Source organism: Aquarana catesbeiana, linkage group LG09 (genome assembly GCF_042186555.1).
Source record: "Aquarana catesbeiana isolate 2022-GZ linkage group LG09, ASM4218655v1, whole genome shotgun sequence".
Classification (NCBI taxonomy): domain Eukaryota; kingdom Metazoa; phylum Chordata; class Amphibia; order Anura; family Ranidae; genus Aquarana; species Aquarana catesbeiana.
Window position 1 is genome coordinate 306601465 of NC_133332.1, and position 23574 is coordinate 306625038.

The 23574-nt window shown below is 48.2% G+C and overlaps 1 protein-coding gene across 1 annotated transcript in view; it reads right to left on the bottom strand.

Annotated features, from left to right (window-relative positions):
• LOC141108702 (moesin) overlaps positions 1-5055 on the bottom strand; it is a 96159-nt gene extending 91104 nt beyond the window's left edge. The window contains exon 1 of the mRNA XM_073600571.1: positions 4881-5055. Within this exon, the coding sequence (XP_073456672.1) occupies positions 4881-4892 (12 nt within the window). The 5' untranslated portion in view covers positions 4893-5055. The remainder of the gene's footprint in view (positions 1-4880) is intronic.
• Between the last annotated feature and the right edge of the window lie 18519 nt (positions 5056-23574).

Sequence of the window (23574 nt, forward strand, 5' to 3'; positions counted from 1 at the left end):
TTCTTTGGGTTAGGAATACACATTATTTGGTCCCAAATATATATTTTGAACCATTAAAAATTGTATTAAAAAAAAAAAAATAATACACACATAACCACTGAGAGTAACAATCTTTTTATATATCTGTAAAGGGGGGTTTCTTCCCACCAAGGTAAGGGGCATCCCCCCACTGGCCACCAAGGTAAGAGGCATTCCCCCCACTGGCCACCAAGGTAAGAGGCATTCCCCCCACTGGCCACCAAGGTAAGGGGCAATCTTCCCACCGGCCACCAAGGTAAGGGGCAATCTTCCCACCAAAGTAAGTGGGCATTCTTCCCACCAAAGTAAGGGGGCATTCTTCCCACCAAAGTAAGGGGGCATTCTTCCCACTCGCCACCAAGGTAAGGGGCATTCTTCCCACCAATATATGGAGGACTAAAGAACTTGGCAAGCTGAAGTGCAGAACTTTTGTAGCCCATATGAGCCATGGAAAGCCACCCTTTCGGTCTTTTAAAATAAAAAAAAAAAAAAAGGCAAGTTATCCTTGTGTGAACATTTGGGAATTGAGTTTCGGGTCAGCAGTGTCCAGGTCTACAGGAGGATCCCAGCACCAGCCTGACCCAAATACTGTTTAAAATGACCCCCTGAATCCCAGGGGGCCCTTGTGCAGTTGCACCATATGCACCAATGAGGACGCCACCCCCGCATGGATATAGAAGATCGCAGCCCCAGCTACAGGAATGAATGGAGTGAGCGGCATGCATGCTTATTAGGAGATCAGACATGACCAGGACTGTTCTGTACTGTGTAGTGTTGGGTATGGCGGACTAATGAAGGCCCAACAATTGGGACTTATGGTAAGTATTGAACTATGTGGCTTTATTTGGACAGTTTCACTAAAAGTGACATATTGATGTAATTTTGAAGGCAAATTTTTGATCATTTTAGATCTGCAGCTTCCATTAAAATAATCCCTGGTTGTCCTGCCATGAAGATCCTTGTATAGGCACTTCTTGTTATGAGATGACAACGCTCTGTCACTCACTGACAATTGGGCTCCAGAGTTGTCACCCATCACATGGGCTATGTCAACTACGATTTGGCCATTTCAGTACACATTACAAAAGGCATGATCTAATGTTGTCACCATCGGGAAACCCATCCTTAGAAATGCTATGCAACCATCCCTGGAGTGCATGCAGACATAAATTGGTTGTAAAGAGGCTGCAGGAGATCAACAGCACCAAGATGTAACAAGGAGTAAAAGAGCGCAAAGTATTCTGTAAAGGGAAAATTATGACTCTTTAGGATACAAAATTGCTTTGGCAAACTGGACTTCATCTAGTTGGGGCACCCTTTATCAATACAAGATTCTGCAGAACTATAGGGTTTCTCCAGAGTTTGCCAGAGGTTTCTTGAGCAATTTCCACCTCTCAAATACATAACCACTGACAGTAATCTTTAACTGTGAAGAGGGGTTTCTTTTCAATGACTATAAAAGTAATTCTTCCCACTGGCCGCCAAGGTAAGTGGCATTCTTCCCACTGGCCGCTAATGCTCCCTCAAAATTACAGCCGCTAAATAACTTTTTGGAGGTTCTCTCTAGTGGTTTTCAATGGAGTTGACTCTACTGCCTCCCAAATTCCATATTATTTCCCCCCCCAGATTTATAGTGACTCTGTTGGCCCCCATTTTAATCACTGTGTCCTGGCCACAGCCCTCAACAACGAGGGAACGAGGCACCCAGATGGCACAGATCTGTCAACACAGAACAAAGGGTGTCGTGAGGTAAACCACAAGGTGGATGGGGCGCAAGGTTTTTTGAACTACGCAAAGTGTTGAATACTCACAATGGCTGGCGTCATTTCAAAACAGCACTCAACGGAGAACCTGCCACTCAAAGCTCCCATAAGTGGAGATCATTCAACAAGGTATAGCTATCAAGAGAGACAAGAATGGCGGCACAAATATCTAAGTGACTCAGTCAATACAGAATGTAAGAGCCAGGTGCAACAGGGGGGAGCAAGTTTTTGAACTTCCCAAAGTGTTGAATACCTACAACAGCTGATGTCATTTCAACACACAGCGCTCAAAAGGGAGACCAGACACGGGAAGCTCCCATGAATGAAGAAAGCCAAGAATGGCACCATAGATATTGAGTGACTCCACCAATACAGAACGTACAAGTTTTTAAACTACCTAAAGTGTCGGATACCTACAAACAGCCAACGTCATTTCGACAAACAACGCTCAACAGGAGGACCAGACACCTGAAGCTCTCATAAATGGAGATCCTTCAACAAGATGTAGCTCTTCAAGAAAGCCAAGAATGGTGGCACAGATACTGAGTGACCCGATTGATACAGAACATAGGAGCCTGGGAGGGCAACCACAGGGTGCAGTAGGGTAGGGTGCAGCATGTTTTGGAACTACCCAAAGTGCTGAATACCTACAACAGTTGGTGTAATTTCAATACACAGTGGTCAACACGAGACTAGGCACCAGACGTTCCCATGAATGAAGATCGCTCAACAAAGTCTAGCTCTTCAAGAATGGTGGCACAGATATTGAGTGACCCTTTCGATAGAGAACAGAGGAGCTGCGGAGGGGGACCACAGGGTGCAGTAGGAGAAAGCAAGTTTTTAAACTACCCAAAGTGCTGAATACCTACAACAGCTGGTGTTATTTCAATACATATTGCTCGGAGGACCAGATAACTGAAGCTCTCATAAATGAAGATCCTTCAACAAGGTTTAGCTATCAAGAAAGCCAAAAATGGTGGCACAGATATTAAATTGACTCCATCAATACAAAACATAGGATCTGGGGAAGGGAACCACAGAGTGCAGCACGTTTTCGCAATACCTAAATTGTTAAATACCTAAAACAGTTGGTGTCATTTCAACACATGGTGCTCAATGGGGGACCAGGCACCTGTAGCTCCCATACGTGAAGACCCTTCAACAAGGGCTAGCTCTTCCAGGAAACCAAGAATGGTGGCACAGATATTAAAGTGACTCCGTCAATATAGAATGTTGAAGACGGTGAGGGGAACCACAGTGGGGTGCAAGTTTTCGCACTACCCAAAGTGTTAAATGCCGTTGAATACAGTTAATGGGGGACCAGGCACCTAAATCTCCCATAATCGAAGATCCTCGAACAAGGTTTAGCTCTTCCAGGAAACCAAGAATACTGGCACAGATATTGAGTGACTCTGTCAATACAGAATGCAGGAGTTCGGGAGGGGAACTGGTTTTTGAACTACCCAAAAGGTTGAATACCTTCAATGGCCAGTGTCACTTCAATGGGGGACCAGGCACTCAAAGCTCTCCTAAATTAAGAACCTTCCCCAAAGATCAAGAAAGCCAATAATGGTGTCACAGATAAAGTGACTCCATCAATACAGAATGTAGGAGCCAGGGAAAAGAACCACAGCGTGCAACAGGAGAAGGTGGTTTTCAAAGTATGGTTTACCTACAACAGCCACCATCAGATCAACAGGGGACAGGCACCTGAAACTCACAAAAATTGAGTTCCTCAACAAGGTCTAGCTCTTCCAGGAAACCAAGAACGGTGGCACATATATTTCAGTGACTTTGTCTATACAGAGCGTAGGAGTTGGGGAGGGGAACTACAGCATGCAGCAGAGGGGGAGTTGGTTTTTGAACTACCCAAAGTGTTGAATACCTACAACGGCCAACGTTACTTTAATGGGGGTCCAGGCACTCAAAGCTCCCCTAAATGAAGAACCTTTAACAAGGATCAAGAAAGCCAAGAATGGTGGCACAGATATTGAGTGACTCCATCAATACAGAACGTAGGAGCCAGGGAGGAGAACCACAGGAGAAGTTGGTTTCCAAACTACCCAAAGTACGGTTTACCTACAACAGCCACCATCAGATCAACAGAGGCACCTGAAACTCCCAAAAATTAAGACCCTCAACAAGGTCTAGCTCTTTCAGGAAACCAAGAATGGTGGCACATTTCAGCGACTTCATCTATACAGATTCACAGAACGTAGGAGCCAGTGAGGGGAACCACAGCGGGCAGCATTTTTGAACCAGGGACCTGAAGCTTCCATAAACGAAGAGCCTAAAACAAGCACCAAAAAAGCCAAGAATGGCGGCACAGGTATTGAGTGACTCCGTCAATACAGAATGTAGGAGCTGGTGAGGGGAACCACAGTGGGGAGCACGTTTTCGAACTACCCAAAGTGTTGAATACCAATCAGATAACAGGGGACCAGGCAACTAAAGCTCTCATAAATGAACGATCCTTCGACAAGGTCTAGCCCTTCCAGGAAACCAAGAATGGTGACACAGATATTAAAGTGACTCTGTTCAATACGGAAGATAGGAACCGGGGAGAGGAACCACAGTGGAGGGCAAGTTTTCGAACTACCTAAAGGGTTAAATACCTATCATTTAACGAGGGGCCAGGCACACGAAGGTCCTAAAAAAAAAAGAATCAAGAACCACTAGAAAGGCGGCAGATAATATAACGTGACTGTCAATACAGGACATGGAGGCCAGGAAGGGAAACCATAGAGTGCAGGAGGGGGGGAGCAAGTTTTCAAACTACCCAAAACGTTGAACACCTACAAAACGGCAAGCCTTAATTTAACACCCGTGCCCCCAGAACGCCAAGCGTCTACTATTTTCGGCTGGGCGCTGTCGACCTTTGACCTTGGATCACTTTAAGACACTTTTTAGTAGTTTTTAGGAGCGATGGGGTCACTTTAACACAGAAATATCGATCGTTATTATCAAGTGATGATGATTTTTACTTTTTTTGGGGGGAGATCAGGACCCCCCACTATGTGCTGAGAATGGAGCCTCATGGCCCCCCACCCCCACAGATGGAAAGTTTAGCAGAGATGGAGATAAGGAGCGGTAACTTACCGTTTTAGGCATGTTGTCGGAGTGCGGTAAGTCCTTGCAGAGTCTAGGGGCTCCTCTCCATACACGGGAAGGCGGGATGAGGACACTCTGTGTCGGGATCGGAGATGACTGGGGGGATTCCTCCGCTAACGGAACACTCTGAGCGCTGACCACACCCAGGGAAATGAAGACATGGCAGAGAATGGGCGCCCGGCTCCGCCCACTCACCCCCTCTCCGGTCCGCCCCCCAGCCCCAGGAAGGGTGGGCGGGACCCCGCGCGAGCGGAGAGTGGAAGAGTTACAAAGTAACACTAAGAGGAAGAAGGGGCGGGGCCTGAGGAAATCAGAGGGGAGGGGGGCTCAGCTATGGATGGGACATGAGATGCTGAGGTCTGAGGACAAGGATGGGACATGAGATGGATAGTGAGGACAAGGATGAGACATGGGATGGATAGTGAGGACAAGGATGGGACATGAGATGGATGGTGAGGACAAGGATGGGACATGGGATGGATGGTGAGGACAAGGATGGGACATGAGATGGATGGTGAGGACAAGGATGGGACATGAGATGTTGGAGTCAAGGATGGGACATGGGATGATGAGGACAAGGATGGGACATGGGATGGTGAGGACAAGGATGGGACATGAGATGGATGGTGAGGACAAGGATGGGACATGGGATGGATGGTGAGGACAAGGATGAGACATGGGATGGATGGTGAGGACAAGGATGGGACATGGGATGGATGGTGAGGACAAGGATGAGACATGGGATGGATGGTGAGGACAAGGATGACACATAGGATGCTGAGGGCAAGGATGGGACATGGGATGGATGGTGAGGACAAGGATGGGACATGGGATGGTAAGGACAAGGATGGGACATGGGATGGTGGGGACAAGGATGGGACATGGGATGGTGAGGACAAGGATGGGACATGGGATGGTGAGGACAAGGATTGGACATGGGATGCGGGGGACAAGGATGGGACATGGGATAGTAAGGACAAGGATGGGACATGGGGTGGTGGGGACAAGGATGAGACCTGGCATGGTGAGGACAAGGATGAGACATGGGATGGTGAGGACAAGGATGAGACATGGGATGGTGAGGACAAGGATGAGACATGGGATGGTGAGGACAAGGATGAGACATGGGATGGTGGGGACAAGGATAAGACATGGGATGGTGAGGACAAGGATGAGACATGGGATGGTGGGGACAAGGATAAGACGTGGGATGGTGGGGACAAGGATAAGACATGGGATGCTGGGGACAAGGATAAGACATGGGATGGTAAGGACAAGGATGAGACATGGGATGGTGAGGACAAGGATGGGACATGGGATGGTGGGGACAAGGATAAGACATGGGATGGTGGGGACAAGGATAAGACATGGGATGGTGGGGACAAGGATGAGACATGGGATGGTGGGGACAAGGATAAGACATGGGATGGTAGGGACAAGGATGAGACATGGGATGGTGAGGACAAGGATGGGGAATGGGATGGTGGGGACAAGGATAAGACATGGGATGGTAAGGACAAGGATGGGACATGGGATAGATGGTGAGGATAAGGATGAGACATAGGATGGTGGGGGTAAGGATGGGACATGAGATGCTGAGGACAAGGATGGGACATGGGATGCTGAGGACAAGGATGAGACATGGGATGGTAAGGACAAGGATGGGACATGGGATGGTGGGGACAAGGATGGGTCATGGGATGCTGAGAACAAGGATGGGACATGGGTTGCTGAGGACAAGGATGGGATATGGGATGGTAAGGACTATGATGGGACATGGGATGGTGGAGACAAGGATGGTACATGGGATGGTGAGGACAAGGATGAGACATAGCATGGTGGGGACAAGGATGAGACATGGGATGGTGGGGACAAGGATGGGACATGGGATGATGGGGACAAAGATGGGACAGATGATGGTGGGGACAAGGATGGGACATAAGATGTTGGAGTCCAGGATGGGACATGGGATGCCGTGGACAAAGATGGGACATGGGATGCTGAGGACAAGGATGGGACATGGGATGCTGAGGACAAGGATGGGACATGGGATGCTGAGGACAAGGATGGGACATGGGATGGTGAGGACAAGGATGAGACATGGCATGGTGGGGACAAGGATGAGACATGGGATGGTGGGGACAAGGATAGGACATGGGATGATGGGGACAACGATGGGACAGAGGATGGTGGGGACAAGGATGGGACATGAGATGTTGGAGTCAAGGATGGGACATGGGATGCCGTGGACAAGGATGGGACATGGGATGCTGAGGACAAGGATTGGACATGGGATTCTGGGGTCAAGGATGGGACATGGGATGCGGGGGACAAGGATGAGACATAGGATGGTGGGGACAAGGATGAGACATGGGATGGTAGGGACAAGTATGAGACATAGTATGGTGGGGACAAGGATGGAACATGGGATACTGAGGACAAGGATGGGACATGGGATGCCGAGGACAAGGATGGAACATGGGATAGTGAGGACAAGGATGGGACATGGAATGCTGAGGCCAAGGACGGGATTCTGGGAACAAGGATGGGACATGGGATGCTGGGGACAAGTATGGGACATGGGATGCTGGGGACAAGGATGTGACATGGGATGGTGGGGACAGAGATGTGACATGGGATGGTGGGGACAAGGATGGAACATGGGATGCTGAGGACAAGGATAGGATATGGGATGCTGAGGACAACGATGGGACATGGGATGCTGGGGACAAGGATGGGACATGGGATGCTGGGGATAAGGATGGGATATGAGATGCTAGGGGCAAGGATGGGACATGGAATGCTGAAGACAACGATGGTACATGGGGTGGTGGGGACAAGGATAGGACATGAGATGATGGGGAAAAGGATGGAACATGGGATGCTGAGGACAAGGATGGGACATGGGATGCTGAGGACAAGTATGAGACATGGGATGGTGGGGACAAGGATGAGACATGGGATGGTGGGGACAAGGATAGGACATGGGATGATGGGGACAACGATGGGACAGAGGATGGTGGGGACAAGGATGGGACATGAGATGTTGGAGTCAAGGATATGACATGAGATGTTGGAGTCAAGGATGGGACATGGGATGCTGTTGACAAGGATGGGACATGGGATGGCGTGGACAAGGATGGGACATGTTATGCTGAGGACAAAGATGGGACATGGGTTGTTGGGGACAAGGATGGGACATGGGAAGCTAGGGACAAGAATGGTGCAGGGGATGCTAATGACAAGGATTGGATATGGGATGCTGGAGACATGAAGGTCTAGCTCTTCAAGAAAGCCAAAAATAGTGGCACAGATGTTGAGTAACCCCTTCAGAACAGAACATAGGAGTCGGTGAGGGGAACTAGAGTGTGCAGCAAGGAGGGGTGCGGAACAGTTCTTCAAACTTTTCAAAGTGTTGAATACCTACCTACAGAAGAGAAGCCTGGGGTGACGTCATTCCTCCATAGATACAAGGGAGTAAAAGTAGTTCTGAGGTCAGGACTGTGTGCAGGACACTCAAGTTCCTTCTCATTAAACTTATTAAAATACATCTTCACCAACCATATACAGTCTAAGCTTGTTGGAAGCCCTCATTCCAAAACCAGGAATGTTGATATGGAGGTGGCCTAACTTGGTGGCTTTAACATCCCATTCTCTGAAAGAGTGTTGTCACTCTAAGGCACAATACTGGCAGGATCACCAGGGAATAAAAATAAGGGGGAAAAAAGACTGAAAAAAGAAAAGCTTCACCTTAAGGTGGAAGTAACATCAGATACATTTTTCAAGTTGTCGGTATATGCAAAGTGATGTGTCAGTGTAACTCTTCCAGGTGTTTATTTATTACTGCTGACAGAGATCCCACTACACCCCCTGAGAATGCCTTCATCTGCTTTTTTCTCCATAAGGACGGCATAATCTTTGTTCAGACATCGTCCAGGGTCACTGCCCACTTCTTGGACTGAGATACTGGCTCAGAGATAACGCGGTCCTGTAAATCCTGATGCCTGTGCAGTACGTGGTCGTGTCCCAAAAATCTGACACACCTTGTGGCTTGCTGCAAAGTTACAATGCACAGTCTGATCACTGGGGGAGGGGAGATCCAGAGGTAGGCAAAATAAAACCCCTATAAAGTGCACTAATTTCTTGATACAAACATCCTGGAAGGATCTCTTTATTAAAAGTTTCTGGAGAAGATGCAATCTTGCCATTTCATTGTGCAATTCATACTCCCACGTAGAATGATAACGTTCCATTAAAACAATTACCGGCACAACTAGTTCCAACAATATTTAGTTGGTTTTGGCTCTGGTGTCTTGGCACTGTGTGTCTGTAGTACAGGAACTGGATTTATGGCACCATTATTTTAATGCGCTATACAGCCAAAGGTTTGTGGGCACCTGACCATTATGCCCATGTGAGCCTGGTGGACATTCCATTCCAAAACATGGCCATTAATATAGATTTGCCCCTCCTCCATGGGGATTAATATGGAGATACACCTTCTCCATGGCCATTAATATGGAGTTGCCCCTCCCTTTCCCCCATCGGCATTAATATGGAGTTGCCCCTCCTGTTCCCCCATGAGTATTAATATGGAGTTGTCCCTCCCTTTCCCCCATAGGCATTAATATGGAGCTACCCCTCCCGTTTCCCCATGAGTATTAATATGGAGTTTCCTCTGCATTTCCCCAATGAGTATTAATATGGAGTTGCCCCTCCCTTTCCCCCATGAGTATTAATGTGGAGTTTCCTCTACATTTCCCCAATGAGTATTAATATGGAGTTGCCCCTCCCTTTCCCCCATGAGTATTAATGTGGAGTTGCCCCTCCCGTTCCCCCATGAGTATTAATATGGAGTTGCCTTTCCCTTTCCCCCATGAGTATTAATATGGAGTTTCAACTCTCTTTCCCCCATGAGTATTAATATGGAGTTGCCTTTCCCTTTCCCCCATGAGTATTAATATGGAGTTTCAACTCTCTTTCCCCCATGAGTATTAATATGGAGTTTCATCTCTCTTTCCCCCATGAGTATTAATATGGAGTTGCCCCTCCCTTTCCCCCATGAGTATTAATGTTGAGTTGCCCCTCCCTTTCCCCATGAGTATTAATATGGAGTTGCCTTTCCCTTTCCCCCATGAGTATTAATATGGAGTTTCATCTCTCTTTCCCCCATGAGTATTAATATGGAGTAGCCTCTCCCTATCCCCCACGAGAATTAATATGGAGTTGCCTCTCCCTTTCCCCGATAAGTGTTAATATGGAGTTGCCCCTCCCTTTCCTCCATGAGTATTAATATGGTGTTGCCTCTCTGTTTCCCCCATGAGTATTAATATGGTGTTGCCCCTCCCTTTCCCCCATGAGTATTAATATGGTGTTGCCTCTCTGTTTCCCCCATGAGTATTAATATGGTGTTGCCCCTCCTTTTCCCCTATGAGTATTAATATGGAGTTGCCCCTCCCTTTCTCAAATGGGCATTAATATGGAGTTTCCCCTCCCTTCCTCCCCTGGCCATTAATATGGAGTTGCCCCCCTTCCGATATGACCACTAATATGGAGTTTATCTTCCCCTCCCAGCATTACTGGGTTGGCTCTCTTTTTTGGCTATAACAGCCTCCTATCTCCTGAGAAGTGTTTCTACAAGATTTTCGAGGGTGTCTGTTTGATTTTGTGCTAATTTGTGAAGTCAGGTACTGATGTTGGATGAGAAGACTTGTCTTGCCACGGGCTTTCCGATTCATCCCAACTGATGTTCAGTAGTTCTGAGGTCAGGACTGTGTGCAGGACACTCAAGTTCCTCCTCATTAAACTTATTAAAATACATCTTCACCAACCATATACAGTCTAAGCTTGTTGGATGCCCCCATTCCAAAACCATGAATGTTGAAATGGAGGTGGCCTAACTTGGTGGCTTTAACATCCTTCTCTGAAAACTTTCAACAGATTTTGGAGGGTGTTTGTGGGAATTTGTGCCCGCTTGTGAGGTCAGGTGCTGATGTTGAATGAGAATACCTGGCTCACCATCGATGTTCCAATTCATCCCAAAGGAATTCAGTAGGATTTAGGACAGGTACTGATGTTGGATGAGAAGCCCTGATCCCATAGGTAGTGATTGACCAAACACCCCCGGGGTTTGGGTCGACACCAGAACTCCTGAACATGGAAAAAGTTCAGACCTGAGCCCAGAACCCTATTAAAGTCTTTAGGACCCAAACTGGTAAAATCAAAAGTCCCATTTTTAAGTTTATATGTAAGCTATTGACCATAAAAATGGTATAGGGGCCCAGGTACTGCCCTGGGGGACAAGTATCAATGAAAAATAAAATTGTGTTTTTAACCTCTTGTCACCGAACGCGCGAAAATATGCGACCTCTCGGCAGCCAGACCTTGGCGCCGAGCGGCTGCATATGTATTAGCGCAGACAGTGCTGTGCCAAGAGCGCTGTCACGGCAGTCACGTGGCCATAACCCCTGCCACCCTACCTCCTGACATAGCAAACCCCTTAAAGCGGAGTTCCACACAAAAATGGAACTTCCGCTTTTCGGAACCCTCCCCCCCTCCGGTGTCACATTTGGCACCTTTCAGGGGGGAGGGGGGTGTAGATACCTGTCTAAGACAGGTATTTGCACCCGCTTCCGGCATAGACTCCCATGGGAGTCTATGCCTCTTCCCGTCCCCACCGCGCTGTCTGCTGGGACACACACGGGTCCCAGAGACAGCGGGGACCAGTTAGGAAGCGCAGCGCGACTCGTGCATGCGCAGTAGGGAAGCGGGAAGTGAAGCCGCAACGCTTCACTTCCTGATTCCCTCACCTAGGATGGCAGCGGCAGCTGGCGAGAACCGAGCGGGTTCTCGGCATCGCCTGCCGTTATCGCTGGACCCTGGGACAGGTAAGTGGCCATGTATTAAAAGTCAGCAGCTGCAGTATTTCAAGGGCTGGCGGCAGCTGGATGAGAAGACCTGACCCCAAAGGTGTTCAGTAGGGTTGAGGTCGGGTAATGATGTTGAATGAGAAGACCTGGCTCACCATTGGTGTTCCATTTCAAACCAAAGGTGTTCAGTAGGGTTGAGGTCAGGTAATGATGTTGGATCATTAAACATGATATAAAAGGTGTTCAGTAGGGTTGTGGTCAGGTAATGATGTTGGATGATTAGACCTGATTCCAAAGCTGTTCAGTAGGGTTGAGGTCAAGATTTTGTGTAGGACACTCAAATTCCTCCACACCAAACTGGTGAAAGCATGGCATACCTCCCTTGCCTTGGGGAACCTGTCTTTGGGAGAACACCTCACCTAGTACTCGTAGGCTGGCTTCGGCTGACCATGAGGAGTGGGGTCGCCAGGCCTTTTGGCTAGGTGGACTTGAGCATGCCTTGCCCCTGTCACGAGTCTTGCACCCTGGGAGTCAGGGAAGCCTGCTTCTTCTTCAAGAGAGGACCAAATGATATACCCTAGTGCACATACACATTTTTGTTCACTTTGGTGTTTAGTTTTTGAGCACTGCACCAGGGATTTTCTGATTTCAATGCACACTGTGAGCTTCTCACAACATGTATTGCATAGTTGCCAACAGTCCCGATTTTCCCGGGACAGTCCCGATTTTGGGACCCTCGTCCCAATTTAATCTAGTCCCGATTGTTTTCACGGGATTTTGGGTTTGTCCCGAGAAAATCAGGAATGTTTTTGTGAAAAAACGGCAACGGCTCCACAAAAATGGCCACCGTCGCCTCCACGAGTGTATTTCCCCCTTGTGTTCAGTGCAGGGGAGAGGGGCAGCCAATCGGCTTCTCTATTCAGTGTACAAATAGAAAATTCTATTGTACACTGAAGCCTATTGGCTACAGGGATTGGCGACCCCTCCCCCCTCTCCACTGAACAGCGTTCAGTCGCCGCTGCCGACAACCCTCTGCTCTGCCCCGTGTGTCACAGTGTCCCAGAGCGCCACTGATGGAGGATGGAGCAGGGCCCCCCCTTGCGATGAGCAGGGACACAGTCACAGACACCCTGATGGAAGGACTGGGGCTCTGCTGGCTGGGGACAGTGCACTGAGGGTCTTGGCTCCCCTTTGCACCCTGTCCCCCCATGTCACCACTTTACCTGATTCCCCCCTCCCCCATGTCACCACCATGCCTGCACCCCCCTCTCCCCCGTGTCACCACCATACCTGCTTCCCCGCCCTGTCACCACCATACCTGATTCCCCCCTCCCCCCCATGTCACCACCATACCTGCACCCCCCTCTCCCCCCTGTCACCACCATACCTGATTCCCCCGTCACCACCATACCTGCAGCCCCCTCCCCTCATGTTACCACCATACCTGCAACCCCCTCCCCCCATGTCACCACCATACCTGCACCCCCCTCCCCCCATGTTACCACCATACCTGCAACCCCCTCCCCCCGTGTCACCACCATACCTGCACCCCCTCCCCCCGTGTCACCACCATACCTGCACCCCCCTCTCCCCCCGTGTCACCACGATACCTGCTTCCCCCTTCCCCCCGTGTCACCACGATACCTGCTTCCCCCCCTCCCCCATGTCACCACCATACCTGCAACCCCCTCCCCCCGTGTCACCACCATACCTGCTTCCCCCCTCCCCCCCGTGTCACCACCATACTTGCACCCTCCATGTCACCACCATACCTGCTTCCCCCTCCCCCCGTGTCACCACCATACCTGCTTCCCCCCCTCCTTCCGTGTCACTACCATACCTGTTTCCCCCTCCCCCTGTGTCACCACCATACCTGCTTCCCCCTCCCCCCGTGTCACCACCATACCTGCTTCCCCCCTCCCCCCTTGTCACCACCATACCTACTTCCCCCCTCCCCCCGTGTCACCACCATACCTGCACCCCCTCCTCCCCATGTCAACATCATGCCTGCCCCCGGCCCCCCCCATGTCACCACCATGCCTGCACCCGCCTCCCCCCCATGTCACCACCATGCCTGCACCCGCCTCCCCCCCAGTCACCACCATGCCTGCACCCCCTCCGGCCTAGTCACCACCATGCCTGCACCCCCTCCGGCCTAGTCCCCACCATGCCTGCACCCCCCAGGTCACCATCATGCCTGCACCCCCAAATCACCACCATGCCTCCACCCTTCCCCAAGTCAGCCTAAAACACCCCAAGTCACCATGCCTCCACCCACACACCTCTCCCCCCTTGTCCCCACTCTTGAGGAGATGTAGCTAGACTGCAGCCGACACTCCATCTGCAGCCAACACTCCGCTGGGGACACCTGACGTAAGAGGCACTCCGCTGGGGACACCTGACGTAAGAGGCACTCCGCTGGGGACACCTGACATAAGAGGCACTCCGCTGGGGACACCTGACGTAAGAGGCACTCCGCTGGGGACACCTGACATAAGAGGCACTCCGCTGGGGACACCTGACGTAAGAGGCACTGTACTGGGGACACCTGATGTAAGAGGCACTGTACTGGGGACACCTGATGTAAGAGGCACTGTACTGGGGACACCTGATGTAAGAGCCACTGTCCTGGGGACACCTGATGTAAGAGGCACTGTCCTGGGGACACCTGATCTAAGAGGCACTGTCCTGGGGACACCTGATGTAAGAGGCACTGTCCTGGGGACACCTGATTTAAGAGGTACTGTCCTGGGGACACCTGATGTAAGAGCCACTGTCCTGGGGACACCTGATGTAAGAGGTACTGTCCTGGGGACACCTGATGTAAGAGGTACTGTCCTGAGGACACCTTATGTAAGGAGGCACTCTGCTGGGGGCACCTGATGTAAGGACGGACTCTGCGGGGGGGGGCACCTGATGTAAGGACGGACTCTGCTGGGGGCACCTGATGGCATCTAGTGGCAGGTGACACGCTCAGGGGTCCCACTGATTCTGCATTATGGTGAGGTGAATGATTTCATTCTATATTGATGTACTAATAGAAATAATGCGCTTCAATCATCCTGACACCATAACAACCATGGTGTTTGGAGTATCTTTATCTGCTGATTGTTAAACTCTGGAATACACATTGCTATTGTGGTGTAGGATCTGGGTCTGTTGTCCCTCCATCCCTCTCCTTCTACCCCCCTTTCCCCCTTTCCCTCTCCAACCCTCATTCATCTCAGACTCTAACCACACCCCTTTTTGAGCCACGCCTATTTAAGCCATGCCCACTATTTCACGTAAACCACGCCCATTTTTGGCGCGGCGCATTTTGCACGCCACATTTTTCTTTTCCCTATGCCACGCCTACAAACACATGCCCCGTCCCCTAATTATAGTGTGACTCCGCCTACTGCCAAAAAAGTGTCCCGGAATTTTTTTTTACAATGTTGGCAACTATGGCATTGGAAGCTGAAGAAAGTCAGATAGAGCCCACCTCATTTCCTGGCTGGGGAACATCCAGCATCATCTATGGCTTTTTTCCCCAAGTTTGACTCTCCCTGGCTTGACCTTTCCATTTATTGTATTTCATTTCTTTCAACCCTGGAGACTCGGCATCTACAGTACATGCAAATACAGCCTGCATTGAAATGCCCCACTCCTCCACACTAACACCCACCCATCAAGACATTTTCATATTTGCATAATTCCTTCCAAGAGCCAGCTCACTGCTTGCATCAGGGCTGAGGGCTCTTGAGAGGAGTACTGAGGCCGGGGCTGTCATGTTTTCAGGAAGCTACGTACAACACCCTGCTTGCCCCTCTTTCGAGCTATGATCTGCCTGCATTGCGTAGAGAAGCACAGAAACCCAGTGATGGTGTCTCTGAGTCTAAAATAGGAAGGGAGGAAAGGAGGAACCATGAGAAGGCTAAATATAAGCAGATTAAGATTTAGGGAGCTATTACTAGTTGTGCACCATAGCTGTAATGTAGAAACAATAGTTGACTTTTTATGGCGTCTTATCGTTTTTTCCAGTATGAAATTCTGGCCAGGAGCCCCCTCACACAGAAGCTGGATCCCGTGTCATGGCTTTCCATCACACATATGTTCTGGGACTGTCCTGGCCTGGAATAACCTGCCCCCCCCTCAGTGTTAGTGCCGGCTGTGCGTTCCGAGGGCTTTCTAAAAAATGTGGTCTGCTCCAGGAACGTGGTCTGGTGCTAATCAAATCAAGTCTTCAGTAGTAGATGGAGGCTCTGGAGGTAGCAGGCAACTCAGTGAAGTCATAGGGAATACTGTCAGTCCAGGCAGAAAAGTGTAGTGCTTCAATACTCAATATGACATCTGCTGACCTTCGTGCGAAAATACCGGTTGCCTGGCTCTCAGTTCTTGAACAGCTGCTTCTAATAGCAAGAAATTTTATTTTTTGCAGACTTAATACAGCCTAAAAAAACAATTCCGAGTTCAGCACCCTGCCCATCAATCACCCTTCCTGCTGGACCACCCAACTTAACAACTGAGCTCCCCATTCAAGTCATACCTGTTGATCTACAGCTCCTTAAAGCGGAGTTCCACACAAAAATGGAACTTTCGCTTTTTGGAACCCTCCCCCCCTCCGGTGTCACATTTGGCACCTTTCAGGGGGGAGGGGGGTGTAGATACCTGTCTAAGACAGGTATTTGCACCCACTTCCGGCATAGACTCCCAAGGGAAGCTCTGCCTCTTCCTGTCCCTCTGCGCTGTCTCCTGGGAAACACACAGGTCCCAGGAGATAGCGGGGACCAGTTACGATGCGCAGCGCGACTCGCGCATGCGCAGTAGGGAACCGGGAAGTGAAGCCGCAACGCTTCACTTCCTGATTCCCTCACCTAGGATGGCGGCGGCAGCCCCCTGCAGACATCGCTGGACCCTGGGACAGGTAAGTGGCCATGTATTAAAAGTCAGCAGCTGCAGTATTTGTAGCTGCTGGCTTTTAATATTTTTTTTTTTTTTTTTTTTTGCGGTTTGGGTGGACTCCCTCTTGAACCACTTGCCTACTGGGCACTTTTACCCCCTTCCTGCCCAGGCCAATTTAGAGTTTTCAGCGCTATCCCTCTTTGAATGACAACTGCGCGGTCATGCTACACTGTACCCATATGACATATTTATCATTTTTTTTAGACAAATAGAGCTTTCCTTTGGTGGTGTTTAATTATCACTAGGGGTTTTATTTTTTGCTAAACAAATGAAAAAATTCTGAAAATTTTGAAAAAAAACCCCAATTTTAATGTTACAAACTTTTACAAATAAGTAATTTTTCTTATTTTACTGATGTGTTCTCACTGATGTGCATATCATTTTCACTGATATGCTGCACCGATGGGCACTGTTATGCCCCGTACACACGGTCGGATTTTCCGACGGAAAATGTGTGATAGGACCTTGTTGTCGGAAATTCCGACCGTGTGTAGGCTCCATCACACATTTTCCATCGGATTTTCCGACACACAAAGTTTGAGAGCTTGCTATAAAATTTTCCGACAACAAAATCCGTTGTCGGAAATTCCGATCGTGTGTACACAAATCCGACGGACAAAGTGCCACGCATGCTCAGAATAAATAGAGAGATGAAAGCTATTGGCCACTGCCCCGTTTATAGTCCCGACGTACGTGTTTTACGTCACCGCGTTTAGAACGGTCGGATTTTCCGACAACTTTGTGTGACCGTGTGTATGCAAGACAAGTTTGAGCCAACATCCGTCGGAAAAAATCCTAGGATTTTGTTGTCGGAATGTCCGAACAAAGTCCGACCGTGTGTATGGGGCAATAGGCTGCACTGATGGACACTGATGAGGCTGCACTGATGGGCACTGATGAGGAGGCACTGATTTGCTGCACTGATAGGCTGCACTGATGGGCACTGGTGAGGCTGCACTGATAGGCTCCACTGATGGGCACTGATGAGGAGGCACTGATAGGCTGCACTGATGGGCACTGATGAGGCTGCATTGATTTATTCATGTGTGGGGATGCTTCTCAGCCAAGGAAGGGGCTCACTCACAATTTTGCCTAAGAACACAGCCATGAATGGTACAAAAACAACCTCCGAGAGCAACTTCTCCCAACCATCCAAGAGACAGTTTGGAGAGGAACAATGCTTTTTCCAGCATGATGGAGCACCTTGCTATAAAGCAAAAGTGATAATTAAGTGGCTTGGGGAACAAAACATCGACATTTTGGGGTCCATGGCCAGGAAACTCCCCAGACCTTAGTCCCATTGAGAACTTGTGGTCAATCTTCAAGAGGCGGGTGAACAAAACCCCCCCCACAAATTCTGACAAACTTTGAGCATTGAATATTATCAGGGCTGGGCTCAGCCCTTCCTTCTCAGAGCTGGCCTCTCAGCTGTGGTCTAATTGCCAGCTCCTATCTCTCCACAGTTACTCAGCTGTTGATGATATCCTGCTCATCAGTCCTGCCTACTTAAGCCGTTCAGCCCAGTGGATTTCTGCCTTCGCCTTGGTCGACATCACAGAAATCTCCTGCCTTCCTGTTCAAAGACTTGCTCTGCTGACATCCCTCCTGGCTCCAGATCCTGCTTTCTGTTCTACTACATTGATCCCTGACTTCTGGCTTGGCTGACTATCCGTTCCGGTTACTGAACTTTGGCTATGTTTTGACTATGTTTGTTTTTTTTTACTTTTATTATTAAACAAGTGTCATTTAACTGTACTTCTGTCTCGGTCTGATTTCTTGGTTTCTGACAATTATGCAAGAATGGGCTGCCATCAGTCAGGATGTTGCCCAGAAATTGATTGACAGCAGGCCAGAGCGGATTGTAGAGGTCTTGAAAAAGAAGAGGTCAACACTGCAAATATTGACTCTTTGCATAAACTTCACATCATTGTCAATAAAAGCCTTTGACACTTATGGAATGCTTGTAATTATACTTCAGTATACCACGGTAACATCTGACAAAAAGATCTATAAGCACCGAAGCAGCACACTTTGTGAAAATTAATATTTGTGTCATTCTCAAAACTTTTGGCCACGTCTGGTCATCAGATCTTTGAGTATAAACTGCAGATCACCGATGGAGCCTACACAGTGCTACTTCCTACTTCCCAGACAGAAGCATAATGCTAGCTGGAGGGGTTTATGATGTTGTCAGCAGTTCACACCGAATGAGTAACCGCAGAAGATCGCACTACTCACTCTCACTTCCTGCTGCCGGTAAGGAGGGTTGAGAGGAGATGATGTGACCACAAGGAGGGGGAGAGTCAAGGGGAAGGAGCAAGAAGAGAGAAATCGACACACAACTAGCAGGTTACATTGTTACATCTTGTCTAATGTAACAATTACATATAAAGCAGCAGCTTTAACTTGTGTGACGAGTTTACACGTGCGGTTGAGGAGCTTTAAAAACGCACGGTTGAGCCACATTTTTAGCTGCTGACTTTTAACCACCTCAGCTCCGGAAGGTTCCCCCCCCCCCCCCCCCCCTTTATGACTTCATGACCAGGGATTTTTTTGCGCAGTCATGCAACACTTTACACAAATTAATCTTATATCATTTTTTTTTTCACACAAATAGAGATTTCTTTTGGTGGTATTTGATCACCACTGGGTTTTTTATTTTTTATTATACATATATATAAAAAAATGGCCCAAAATTTGGGGGAAAAAAACCCAATATTTTCTACTTTCTGTTATAAAACATATAAAAACTAATAAAAAAAACAAAAACAATCAAATGTCTTCATACATTTAGGCCAAAATGTAATCTGCTATATGTCTTTGGAAAAAAAAAGTGTATAATAATTGGTTTGAGTGAAAGTTATAGTGTCTACAAACTCTTTATATCTATCAGGGGTAATGAATTAAAATTCATGGAGGTCCAATCATTAAATTTTCATCCAGCAGAGGTCCGAGTCTCATGTTTGTGCTATGACTTGGTTTCTTCACACAGCCCCCTCCCCTTACATTACATTACATTTCCCTTTTACATCAGTGACATCAGTCCTTCTCTTTACATCACAGACCCCCCCCCTTTACACCACAGCGTCCCCTTTTACATTGCGGACCCCCCTCTTTATATCACAGAACCCCCCTTTTACATCACAGCACCCCCTTTACAATACAGCTCCTCCTTTACATCAGAGCACACACCTTTACAATACAGCCCCTTCTTTACATCACAGCCCCTCTTTGCATCCAAGTCACCCCATTTTACATCACAGCACCTCTTTTACTTAAATGTCCTCTGTCCCCCTGCACATCACAGCGCCCACCACCTTAAATCACAGACCTCCGCCCTTTATATCAGTGTCCTGAGCCCCCCTTCCTTGCGTCACAGTCCCCTTCACAGCCCCACTTCCTTAAATCCCAGTCCCCTTCACAGCCCCCTTCCTTAAATCCCAGGCCCCTTCACAGCCCCCTTCCTTAAATCCCAGTCCCCTTCACAGCCCCCCTTCCTTGCATCTGAGTCCCCTTCACAGCCCCCCTTCTTGTATGTCAGTGTCCTTCACAACCCCCCTCTTCCGTGCACCCCAGTCCCCTTTACGGCCCCTCTTTACTTCCATCTCAGTCCCCTTCACAGTCCCCCCTTACTTACACCCCAGTCTACTTTACAGCCCCCATTACTTGCACCCAATCCACTTCACAGCTCCCCTTCTTTGCACCTCAATCCTCTTCAGAGCCCCCCTTCCTTGCACCCCAGTCCATTTTACAACCCCCTTGCTTGCACCCCATTCCCTTTTACAGCCTGCCTTTACTTGCGTCTCAGACCCCCCCCCCTTGCTTGCACTACAGTCTCCTTCACAACCCCCTTTCTTGGCACCCCAATCCTCTTCAGAGCCCCTCTTCCTTGCACCCCGTCCTTTTTACAGCCTCCTTGCTTGCACCCAGTCCCCTTTACAGCCTCCCTTTACTTGCATCTCAGCCCCCCCCACTTGCACCCTAGTCCCCTTCACAGCTCCCCTTCTTTGCACCTCAATCCTCTTCAGAGCCCCCCTTCCTTGCACCCCAGTCCATTTTACAACCCCCTTGCTTGCACCCCATTCCCTTTTACAGCCTGCCTTTACTTGCGTCTCAGACCCCCCCCCCCCCTTGCTTGCACTACAGTCTCCTTCACAACCCCCTTTCTTGGCACCCCAGTCCACTTCACATCCCCCCTTCTTTGCATCCCAATCCTCTTCAGAGCCCCCCTTCCTTGCACCCCAGTGTCAGAAACCATGACACTGGGGTGTCAAAAATCAGACTGAGACAGAAGTACAGTTAAATTACACTTTGTTTAATAATAATAAAAAAAGGTGAACAGAGTAAATGTAGTCAAAACATAGCCAGAGTTCAGGAACCGAAACGGATAGTCAGACAAGCCAAAACGTCAGGGGGCCAGAGAACAGCGTAGTAGAACAACAAGCAGGATCTGGAGCCAGAAGGAATGTCAGCCAAGCTAGTCTTTAACAGGAACACAGGAGAGCGTCTCTAGAGATATGACCAAGGCGAAGGCAGAGATCATCTGGGTTGGACGGCTTAAGTAGGCAGGACTGACGAGCAGGATATCATCAACAGGTGAGTCACTGTGGAGAGATAGGAGCTGGCAACAGCTGAGCGGCCAGCTCAGAGAAGGAAGAGCTGAGCCCAGCCCTGACATCCAGTCCATTTTACAGCCCCCTTGCTTGCACCCCAGTCCCCTTTACAGCCCCTCTTACTTCCATCTCAGTCCCCTTCATAGCTCCCATTCCTTCCTTGCAATCCAGTCCCCTTTATACAAATGCATCCTCCCTTACTTTACATTTCCCCCTGCCAATCACAACACTTCTCCAACTTATCCATCCTACCTTACACAGTCCCCTCGCTTGCACCCCAGTCCCTCTTTACAGCCTCCCTTTACTTGTGTCTCAGCCCCCCCCCCCCCCCTGCTTGCACCACAGTCCCCTTCACAACCCCCTTTCCTGGCACCCCAGTCCACTTCACAACCCCCTTTCCTGGCACCCCAGTGCACTTCACAGCCCCCCTTCCTTGCATCCCATTGCTCTTCAGAGCCCCCCTTCCTTGCACCCCAGTCCATTTTTCAGCCCCCTTGCTTGCAACCCAGTCAACTTTACAGCCTCCCTTTACTTGCACCTCAATCCCCCCCCCCCTTACTTGCACCCCAGTCCCCTTCACAGCCCCCCTTTCTTGCACCCCAGTCCCCTTTACAGCCTCCCCTTACTTCCATCTCAGTTCCCTTCATAGCTCCCCTTCCTTCCTTGCAATCCAGTCCCCTTTATATGAATGCATCCTCCTTTACATTATATTTCCCCCTGCCAATCACAACACTTCTCCAACCTTATCCATCCTACCTTACACAGCAGGTAGAAGGCAGAAGGTGCAGCATATCCAGACAGAGGGCAGGACATGCTCTTCATGTTAACAGGCAGATGATTGGTTGATAGGACCGCCCCGCACCCTAGCAATAAATTACTGGCATGTCCCGCCCTCTGTCTGGACATGCCACACCTTCTGCCTTCTACCACCTAGTCCTATAGGATGCATATTGTGATGGAGGTGGGGTAAGAAGGAGGATGTCAGCCGGGAGAGGATTCCCCCGCTTCTAAGGCTGCATTCACACCTGAGCGTAGCGTCTTTGAGTGCTTTTCCGGCCTTTTTATGTGCAATTTCTTGCGCATTTTTGCCCGACTTTACGCGTTTGTATGCAGTGTTTTCGGGCTTTGGAAATTTTTTATTAGCCAATAGAGAAAACTGTTATCTGTTGCATCATTTGTTGCTAGCTATTTCAGCTTTTTTAGCTTTTCCATTAGCTTTTATTTCTTCTTTTATTATTATTCATTTATTATAATGTTTTTTCATTAGGGTAAGGGGTTCAGTTTAGATTAGGGTTAGTTGCGGTTACGTTTTTTTATTATTATTATTTTTTTATTTTTTTATTTATTATTATACGAATAATAATAAATGAATAAATAAATGCAAAATTAATACACAAATAAATAAAAATCATAAATAAAAAAATAAATGTAATAAATTAATACTAAGTAACAATAAATAAATAATTAACTCTTAACTTTAACCCTTACCCCTTAAAAAAATAATAAATAACTAAACACCCTAACCCTAACACAAAATAAATTATTATTATTATTATTATCATTAATAATAATAATAATAATAATATTAATAATAATAATGTATTTAATATTTTATAAGGTTAATTATTATTTATTAATGTATTATTACATATTATTCATTTATTTTACTTATTTATGATGATTTTTCGTTATTTGTGTTTTTATTTTACATTTATTTATTCATATGTTACTACTATTTTATTTTTTACTTTTTTTCATTTGAGCAGAAAACTACGTAAAAGCGCTTGCAGAGACACGCAAAAACGTGCAAATGGCGCGTTTCCGTTCATTTCTATAGGAATACAAACGTACAAAAATGACCAAATCTGCCCAATTTTGAGCAACAAAAAAAGCTCCAGAACTTGTTTGAGCTTCAGACGTTTGGCTTCAGGCGTTTTGGAGTGGAGATGTGAACCATCTCCATAGAGAATCATTGATTTTTCCCCCTCCACCGTTTTGGAGCTTCAAGCTTCGAGCTACAAAACGCTCAGGTGTGAATGCAGCCTAAGTGGCGGATTCTGGGTAACGCCGACGTCACGTCCTATCCCTAACCCGCACGAAATCCAGGCTTGTACCACACTCAGGTTCCTGGAGACGGAATGGCGAGCACAGGCTCCAAACGGAACGCTGGAAAGACTCAGTGCCGGTCTTAAGGCACTATACCTTGTGAGTGCATTATTTATATACATTTTTAATAAAATAAAGCAAAGAATGTTGTGC